The sequence below is a fragment of the Artemia sp. Qi Xiang Cuo genome, chromosome 8, assembly GCF_049724085.1.
Source record: "Artemia sp. Qi Xiang Cuo chromosome 8, ASM4972408v1, whole genome shotgun sequence".
NCBI lineage: Eukaryota > Metazoa > Arthropoda > Branchiopoda > Anostraca > Artemiidae > Artemia > Artemia sp. Qi Xiang Cuo.
The window spans coordinates 72,288,662-72,299,411 of record NC_142801.1 but is presented as its reverse complement, the minus strand read 5'-3'; the positions used below and the strand labels follow the sequence as shown (position 1 = coordinate 72,299,411).

Sequence of the window (10,750 nt, the reverse complement as noted above, 5' to 3'; positions counted from 1 at the left end):
TTCATTACTGCATGTTTTTTTTCGTCGCATAATATTCTATTTTATTTTCAAAAAAATTGAATGTGTATAGTTTGTGTTAGCGTGTCAACGGTTTGGGGTTCGAGTGTTTGGGTTGGCACAGGTGACAACTAATTATTCGAACTAGGGATCTCTTGTGCCAGTTCGTTTGCTCATACCCAATATATCGCTAGAGTTAAAACTATTACCTTGACCTATTGTGGTTTGCTTGTGACGATGGGGTTTATTTTTGCTTATTTTTAATGGATTTTGTTTTTGGCTTTTATCTGCTGGGAAGTTTTAGATTACATCTTATTTTATATTGCTTTTGGTTTCTTTAACCTAGCACCTTTTTTTCTAAGTTTATTCTCAAGTTTTGCTTTAATCTTTATAGCGCTTAATTATTGTTTTTATTTTTCCTTTTACTTTTCGTAACTAATAAAAAATTTATTAGATTATGCTATAACTGTTTATAATAAGATTACAGCCAGCTTGCAGATGTATTCCACTTAATGTAATTATAATTATTTTTTAATTCCAATCGAATTTTTTTTTCAAAAACCCCCCAAAAATATTTTTTCAATATACATATCGAAAGAATTGCCTTTTAATGCTGATCCTAAATATATAATATTTATTAAGTTTACTTTAATCCATATAAAGTTAAAGGAGTCTGAAGATTAAATACTGTATGAAACTGTGACGTCATGCGGTTCGATTCTGGAAACAATTTCTTTTAGCTTGTAGGCTAAATTTCTTTTTGAGGGACTATTAATTTTAATTTAATGTATTTCTCATTAAATGGTTTATAGCTTCAATGTTTCTTCATTTTTGGTAGCAGATACTGATTAAATCAGTAGAAAATACTTCGTGATTCCCTACATAATTGGGTTTACCCTTTATATATATATATATATATATATATATATATATATATATATATATATATATATATATATATATATATATATATATATATATATATATATATATATATATATATATATATATATATATATATATATATATATATATATATATATATATATATATATATATATATATATATATATATATATATATATATATACTGATTTATAATTAGACTACACTTGAGGGTGGTTCGTCATTGAGTAACCGAAAGAGTGGACCAGAATCATCAATATTAGCTATCCCCAAAGGATGTATTGCCCTATCTGCTTGTCCTAATGTGGGCTTATATTCTATGTAAACAAGCCTAACAGTTTTCATACATTGGCTTGCTTTACATCTACATGGCTCGAAAGCAGCCATGGTTTAAAATTCCAATTTGAGCTTTCTTCCGACACATTTCAAGCAGCTAGTTCAGAGTTTAATTTTTTTCTAACACTATTATTTAAATAAAGATCCTATTTGTAAGGAAAGGAGGCCCTTTTAAGACCTATTCCCATGACTCCATTTTCTATGATTATCGGTTTCTCTCACCGAAGTTTCTTGCCTTATGCACACTTTCCATCTCAGCTCGGTAACAATTCTTTTTTTTCGCTTCCTTCAGTGACATCTCCTAAGCTTCCAAATTTTTGTTCTTACTTATAAGGTTACTTTTCTCTTCTTTTTTTCATCCCTCTCCTCAAGAGCTTTAATTATAAATTTCTATGTCTTTGCCTTCCCTTTGCTTGTGAAGCTACACAACTAACCTAGTATTCGGATTATCTTTAACAAAGGTAATTCTATTGCTTATTGCGTCGTAAAATGCCATATATTTGAAGCGTCTCTACTCCTAAAACACTCGGAAATGGCAGCTTCTAACCTATAATTATTCGGACCACAATTTATGTGTTTCCTTTGTTAAATTGTAGCAGTGTAATCCTTAAACAATAAGTCTATAGCCTGTACCTGTAGTAAGCTGAATTAGAACCCTGTTTGCTACTATTATGCCTTTAATTCTTCTTTTTCTACCAACGTTTCTAAGGTCCAGTGAGATTTTTCTTTACGTATTATCTTCTATTTTATTCTTTTAATTTGTGGTACAAATCCTTTATTATTTAGTGATATATGGTACTACTGCACTGCATTGATTACTAACACTAATAAAACTATTAATATTACATTTAATTCTACTTGCTAAATGCTGGATGCTCTATATTATTTTTCCATTTTACAATTCTTAATTGAGCCTTTTTTCCATTTTGTCCATTTGTAATAGCCAAAGTTTGAGCACAGCTACTCGAAGTTTTGCTAATTCGAGCGCCCCTAAAAGCGAAGTCCATTTACTTTCCCCTTCTAATAAAGTCATTTTTTTTGCTTTTTTTAATTTGCAACCTTATTTAGTCTTCTCGACCCAGTTTTACCGCAATCACCACCAGCTGTGGTAAAGTGAGTCTAATGGTTTTAAAGTGAAGTTGTAGTAAATACCTTATTATTCCCTTTATAGGGGGTATAATTGTGGTCCTATGATAAATAAACTTTGGTAGCGTGCCTTAGGCTCTGACCTGACTAAATTGGCGTATCAGCTGGGATTTATTCGAGAGACTTAAAAAAGATTGTAGAGAGGATGGCTATAGCATAACACTTTTGTTTATGCAACGCACTATACAATGTCTGGCAATATAAAACCGCTGGGACTAGTTGTCGCAGAAAATAAACAACTATATGACTACTATGATAATATAATAAGAAACTTCAATATTTACGATATTTGACATATAATCCAAGGTATTACTAATAAAATATCAAACGGGCAGAGGTTTGCCTGGCAAGTGATTAGAGCGCACTCAGTCTACAAAATTTGAGCATATATATGAGAAATTATCCGCATTAATCTGGCCAATTGACGTACATAGCCAAGGAATTGGTTACTGAGCTAGTTCCTTTCAAGCCCACACATTCCAAGACGTGTACTTTTGTCTTATAAAAAAGTGGTGTTTCAAAACTTTATATTTTGTATTTTAAGCTTTATAAATTTTTTATTGTATTAAATTATTTTTTATTTAATTAGGCAATAACCACAGTTTGTATGTCATATGTTTTGACATAATGGTACCAACGGCAGAGGTTTTATAGGCTGTTTAAACGGGAAACAGTACGATTGGAGGTGGGATCTTCAACCAAATCCGGAGTTTAATAGGTCCAAAATCAATTTCCTCCCAAATGAGGGTGTTAATTCATAAATCCCAAGTGAAATTATATTGAAATAATTAGCTGTCAAATAATCGAAATCCTGATTCTGAAACCTTTTTTCAACATATGTCAGTAGGGAAATCAGATAACTAAATGTTCCAGGTTTAGATATTTTTAAGTCCAAGGTTGACTATGAGAAGTCAATAGGGAATTATAATTTAGTCTTACTGTTTAATTAGATTGTATTCAGATTGTATCCAATAAAGTTGTTTACAGTATAAATACTCGATCAAATATAGATTAAAATATTAGATGCTGCAGTGATAAAAGTGGTCGAATACGGTTCTGAAGCAAAGCCAAAGTAAAAAAAAGAAGTAAATAAACATTTGGACCAGGTTCCTATTGGTCGCTTTCTTGGTATCAGGAAGGTTGAGGCTTAATGTCCTTTTTACCGCCAAAAAAGTCCCTAAAGTCTCTTTTTATACTGGTCTCATCTATGGCAGTCCTGTTATTGTTATTACTATGGCAGTTTCCTAAATTTCCAGCTTTCATAGCTTTATAGAGGAGTAAAAGGAAATTACTGTTCAAAAGCCTTATTTTCACTTTTAAAGAGTCCTTTCTTAATCGTCAAACTGGCTTTAGTTGATTAAAGGCTCAAAGGGTCTATGCGATCCTAGATTAAACCTCTTTTTTAATAGTTCTCAATTTTTAGACCACAATTCTGAAGCATTCAAACTTGATTATCTGCTGTATAAACAAATTAACAATTTATGAAACTCTTCCGTTTTTGGCTGCTGACGTGAAAAATTAGCAGAATCTTAATTAGGTAAAACAATTCCTTCAATTGACAACACTGCCATTAAACTAAATACAACAAAAGCCATAAAATAATCCTACAAATAGGTTCAAACATGACCTCTGTAAGGACAGCTTCTCATGCTGGAAGCTGGTATTCTAGCAATGGTAAGGTATTCTGTATTATAAACTAATTTAATAATAATCCATTGTTGCTTCTTCAGCCAATTATATTAAGAATCAGCAGTCATGGTATGATGGTCATCACTAGCCTACTCTGTAAGACTTTGGTTAGGCCTTAACTAGAGGCATGAACAAAGTATCCTAGCATCATCATTTTACATTAAAATTGACACAGTCAAGAGGTGAGCTACTAGAAAAGATTGAGGGGCTTAAATCCCTACCACAAAAAGAGGGTCTGGGCACATTTACAGTTTTTTTTGTGAACATTAAAAATAAAGGCTCTCAAGAAGCAGACATGCCAGAACAGAAAGATATATTCTTAGATTGCTCATTTTATGCTCATTTTTATTGTTGTTTTCTTGCATTTTGATAATTCATCCCCACTCCCCTTCCCTCTAATGGTGTTATGTAGCCCTAGACTGGGCCTATATAAAAATTAATATAAAGAAAAATTCTTATTTTATAATATGCAGCATATTTACATTAATTAAGTTATCATGCTTCTTTCTAAATTTTATTTTATTTGTTGTAGGCCTAGTAGCCTGTTGTCTTATCCTGTTGTCTTATTCTGCAAAATCACTCAGGTTAAACTGGATGTCTCCAAGTTTACACACATTTGTTGTAGGCCTAGTAGCCTGTTGTCTTTTCCAGTATTCTGCAAAATCACTCAGGTTAAACTGGATGTCTCCAAGTTTACACACATTTGTTGTAGGCCTAGTAGCCTGTTGTCTTATCCAGTATTCTGCAAAATCACTCAGGTTAAACTGGATGTCTCCAAGTTTACACACATCAACCAGTTTTACAACAGCTAAATCAATTGAAAGATCAACAAACAAATATATAATTAGGGCTATATATGTCTCCATCATTGGGGGATGGGTGCATGGTCAGGATAATAACTGTTATGTTGAAATAGAGCATAAAGTAAATCTAATGGTATAGTTTTAATTTTATGTTTGTTTTATATTTAGCCTAAGGCCAAATACAAAGGAGGTGAAGGCTATGTATGAACTGTTTATTACCAATCTTAAATTATCTCCCTATTATTTCTTTCATATCTTCTTCTGTTGAGCTGCTATTCTTCACATTTACCTTCTTTGAATCACTTAAAAACTTTGAATTAAACATAAATATTAGAATTATGCCAATCATAACATATTTTGTTATTATTGTACAGCAAATGCTAATCAGTCAGGAGGACAAAAGGTCCCACTGCTATAAAATATAGTGTAAATATACATATTGGTATATATATTGGTCTATTGCGGTGGGGGGGGGGAAAACTGACATAATATGAATTTTAGGAATGAGATAAGTAAACATTTACAATTGTTTTAAAGTAGTTTTCAAAGTTTTTGGTAACCATTTTCTACTGGAAAATAACAAATATATTACTTAAAATTACCATATGTTTAACTTTCTTTTTTTTGGGGGGGGGGGGAATTAGTTGAATACCATGACTTTAATATTCAAGTTATGTAACTTCCAGATTTATGTACCTTTTAATGGCTGATTATTATTTTTCTGGCAACATCTCACAAGCATTCTACCTACCTCCACAACACCAGTTTCCCTTGATGCTTCTTAGCAATTCACCCAGTTTCAAGTGTTATTTAGGGCAACTGTTAGGTTTGTCACAGGTGGAATATACTTAGGGTACAGTAATTCTACTCCAAAGCAGATCACCTTTTGGGCTAAACTGAGATAAACATCCACAATCACATGAATTGACCAAAACTAATACCAGTCAGGGTTGCCACCATCCGGGATTAATCACAGTTTTCTGGGATTTTTTTTTGCAGTCTAGGATTTTTGGGATTTTTTGTAAGAAAACCAGGATTTTTTGCTAAAAACCAGGATTTTTCATTAAAAAGAGATATTCAATGATTTTGGATGATAGTCTATTATATTCTTTTTCTGTATGATATCACAAATATTCTCTGTTTTTGTCTGTTCCCTCTGGATTTGTGCTTGTACACTGGGGCAACAATTTTTTTGTTTGGGATTTCACTTTTGAAAATTTGACTCCAATGTAAGGACAAGCAGCAAATTCATAACAAAAACAGTGAGGGTTTTCTTTTCTTGTCATTGTAGTTCATTTTGCCCAGTGTAATGCCTTGGGGAAAGTTAATCTCAGAAAAGGTAATAAAAAAGCATACAGCATTATACTTATTCTGTTCAAAAGGATTCTTTTGTAAGACAAATGATAGTTCTGCTGTCTGCTTCTTGATTGGCAAGACTTTTGCTAAACAGAAAAACAGGTATAGTAAAAGGGAAAGGGATGTGGGAGGACATGATAAAAGGCAACTTTTACCGCTTGCCAAGCAATATTGAATATTAGCGCATCCAGACTATCCATTTTCTGGAAAAATGGGATAGAAATCTGGGAATGTAGACAGGTCTTCCCGTCTATTTTATGTTTTGTGGGTAGGAAGAATCAGATGGTTAGAAAATGGAAAAATGGCATGGAAGTGGTAGTGTGGACAGCTTTTTTGAAAAAAATGCCAGAAGAAGGAGACAATTAGACATGATAAATAAAAATAGTGGTCTAAGATGGTGTTGAATAGAAAAAAGGTAAATTGTCTAACTGAGGCTCTAACTTTGTTTTCTATAGGTTTTGGCTCAGAAAAAGAGATTTGATGGGGATAGCACCAATCAATTTGTACAGATATCTTCTGAAAAAAAACCCACCAAGTTTTTGAAAAACCGCCTAGTCTGGACAACTATTCCTTTTTCCAGATTTCCATCCCATTTTCCAGAAATTGGATAGTCTGGACATGCTATATGGCTGCAAAGTGTGATGTCAATTCTTGGGCAGGACATTCAAATAACAATGAAACGTGGATGTGTTGACACATTTTCTTGGAACTTTGGTGAATTGCTTTGGCCTAAAATATTTGTTGTAGATCCTACTAATCCACCAGAACGTTTTCACAGAAATAATACTAGGAATATTGACAATCAGTTATTAGTTACAACTAGAAACCATGCTTCACCATAGGCTACTTCAAATTACGCGTTTTGACTTTTACGTCATCACTGTGCAACCCTATGTTGTAAAGTCTTAAAACCGTGTTCTGGGATTTTCCGGGATTTTTTAGAAGAAAAATCGGATTTTATTTTTGAGCTGGTGACAACCCTGATACCAGTTCATGGGTACCTGATACCTGATACCAGTTCAACCCTGTTCATGGGTGGCAACCATGAACAGCAACCGTACAAGAAAATCGAAATATATTTTCTTGATTATTATCGCTTCTAATCAGTAGTTGTACCAAACCTATCCTGCTCAAGTCATCCTCAGGGCTATACTGTGGTGTTTATCCTTCCCATAGTATAGTGCAGACGGTTTGATATCATCTATTTTCCATTTTTATTTTAGTTTTATATTTGTGTTTAAAGCTTTTTCCAATAGGAAATGTTCAGAAGTCCTCCAAAAAAAAACGTCCCCCCAGATCCCAAATCAAATTCCATAGTGAATGATACCCAACCTGGCTGGTCAAGCACATTATCTGAAAGTTCTAATGATGGCTCCAATTCGGAGAATAGGACAATGATAACTGTAGGTCCTAATGCAACCATAAATGATGATAATGGGTTTCAAGAGGTCCTCTCTAGAAGCTCTAAAAAAAGGAAAAAAATCTCCCCAACTAAAAGCATTTCCCCTCTCCCTGCCCAAGATCCTCCCTCCCAAAACTTACGAATTTACCTTAAAATTACTCCCACTACCCCCTTTGAAATAAAAATGATAACTGCAATAAGAGTTGCAATTTTTAAATTGCTTAAATCAATGTTCTCTCTTAACATTAACCGTGATGGATCTCTGCTTATAGCTGTAGAAGATCAGAAATCAGCAGATACAATAATTAACCTTAAATCCCTTCTGAATATCCCAATTATTGCATCTAATTGGAACCCAAAACAATCACCAACAAAAATTGTAGTTTATAATGTTCCCCCAGAGATATCTACTCAGGAGTTAAAAGAAGGCCTCTCAGATAGGGCTGGAAACACAATCCCAGTTGAGGATGTTACCCAACTTGGAAAATCTAATTCTACTGGCCTAAAAACTAGTAGATCCTTCTTATTCACACTAAAGGATAAAATTGATATCCCAGAAAAATTATTCCTATTTGGGCAAATCAAACCACACAAGGAATACAAACCTAAGCCTATTCAGTGTCAGAAGTGTTTCAAACTGGGACACACGACAAACAAATGCAATGAAATTCTCCAAGAGTGTAGTAATTGTAAATCTTTCCATCCTAAAGAGCTGACAACTTGCAAAAACACCCAGCCTACATGCATCAATTGCAAAGGTCCACATGAATCTACAAATAAATCATTATGCCCTGCATACAAGAAAAGAGCTCTAACACTCCAAATATCAACAGAGAAGGCCATCCCATACCCCTTTGCAGCAATGGAAGCAAATGCTGCCCAACAATACCAAATAAAGCCTGTAATGAAACCAACCAAAACCCCCAAGTCAAATGCCCCAAATGCATCAAGCACCCCATATAAAACAACATCTTCTAAGCCCCCTAGCTCAAATCCCTATCAGAAGGAATCACCAAGCCAGCAAGCCTCGTTTTCTGGTGAGATGAGGCCAGCCTGGCCCTCCCCCCCAAGAAGAAACAAACCAGAATCACTACCAGGAATCAATCCCTTAACCACCAAACAGGATGCACTACCAAAAATGCAATCCCCAAATATATGCTTATTCATTCTAAACTGTAATGCAGTTCAGGCCATGAACATACATCAACTACAGAAAACAAAAATTATTGCAGAATTGGCAAAAATCTACATCCCAGATGATATGCTCATTCAAGCAAAAAAAGATCTTGCTTTACTTTTAACAAAGCTGAACATTGATACACAGTCATATGAAGAATAAATCAACAACACAACATTTATCAATACTCCAATGGAATGTAAGATCACTCACAGAAAATAAGCTAAATGAACTAATATCATTTATGAATAATAATTCCATTAATATTGCTTGCCTCCAGGAAACTCATTTAACCCAAAATCAACAAATTAAGTCTCTGGGATACACTATCCTGAGAAAGGATAGATCTTCAGAGAGAAAAGGAGGTGGTGTAGCTTTATTAGTTAATAATAATATAAAATTTTGTGGCATCAATTTTCCAGATTTTGAAAATGATGTTGATGTAATTGGTATAAGTGTTTGGCTGAATAATTTAAAAACCTACATAATAAGCTTTTATAACCCTAATGGCCAAACTTCAGATGCCAAGGATTTCTTTAATTATATAAATAATTCTAATATGTTAAAAAACATCATTATTTGTGGTGATTTCAATGCCCACAGCCTTTTGTGGGGGAATAAACCAGCAAATAAAGCTGGTAAATTTATTGAGCATATGATTTCAAATAATAATGAATTAGCTGTTGCTACCCCTCCAAACCTAAATACATATTTTAACCCCAAAAGTGCCAAATTCTACACAATTGACCTACAAATTGTGTCTTTAAATTTTTTGAACAAAATTTACATAAATAAAATTGATAGTCTGTGTACAGACCACTTTGCTATAGTTTGCTCCCTAAATGAACCTGCTGAAACTTCTTCTCATACTTCCAAATATATCAACACTAAAGCAAATTGGTCTATTTTCCAAAATAAGCTAAATGATGAAATTACAAGTTTCACCCAAAGTTCATGCATTTCAACACAACAGTTGACACACATGCTGAAGCCTTGACATCTTTACTAATAAATACAGCTAATCATGCTATCCCCAGGACAACACCTAAGAAAACATTCCCTAAACAAATTCCTAAAGCATGGTGGACAAATGAGTGCCTAAATAAATGGAAGATAAAAAAGGCAGCTAGGACAGAATTCATAAAAAAACCATCACCTACTACATATTTTAAAAAATTACAAGCAGATTCTAATCTAAAAAGGACTATTATAGATGCTAAATATAATTACTGGAATAGTTTTGCAAACAATCTCACCAGAGAAATGCATACGCCAATTATACATAAATTCATAAGCCACATCTGTGGGAAAAAGACTTCTCCCAACCCACTCCTGTATGAACTTATACATAATAATACCCATTATGATAATGATATTGAAAAGGCTAACCTATTTGCAACTCTTTTTGTTAATAAGCTAACATCAAACAATCAAAGCAATCTGTCCACAATTCCTATGAACCCTAGTTACCAACCACGCCCAGGATCCGAGTACATAACTAATCCATTTTCAATCCAGGAATTGAATAATGCAATACATCATATTAGGTCCAAAACTAGCAGCAGCTATGACAATATACACCCTACATGGATAAAGAATCTCACACCTTCATACAAACAAGAACTGCTAAATTGTTATAATCACGCTTGGGCATCCTCTAGGTTCCCCAATATATGGAAATGTTCGTCCCTCCTACCAATCCTAAAGAAAAATAAACCAAAAGATAACCCTGAGTCTTATAGGCCCATAATGATTACACCTGTGATGGGGAAAATAATGGAGAAAATGATTTATCACAGACTCCTCTGGTTTGTTGAGAAAAATAACATGATCCCACACACTCAAACTGGATTCAGGAAATACCACTCCTCAACAGATGCTTTCATTTTGCTAACAAATGCAATAAATGAATCTTTCTCAAAAAATAATATCCTAGTG

General features: G+C 33.6%; 1 protein-coding gene across 2 annotated transcripts in view; it reads left to right on the top strand.

The window, feature by feature from the left end:
* The first annotated feature begins 3,946 nt into the window (after positions 1 to 3,946).
* LOC148949773 (protein MEMO1) overlaps positions 3,947 to 10,750 on the top strand; it is a 153,804-nt gene continuing 147,000 nt past the window's right edge. For both annotated transcript variants that reach the window (XM_089093746.1, XM_089093745.1), the window contains exon 1: positions 3,947 to 4,059. In XM_089093746.1, coding sequence (XP_088949872.1) covers positions 4,008 to 4,059 — 52 coding nt within the window. In that variant the 5' untranslated portion in view covers positions 3,947 to 4,007. The remainder of the gene's footprint in view (positions 4,060 to 10,750) is intronic.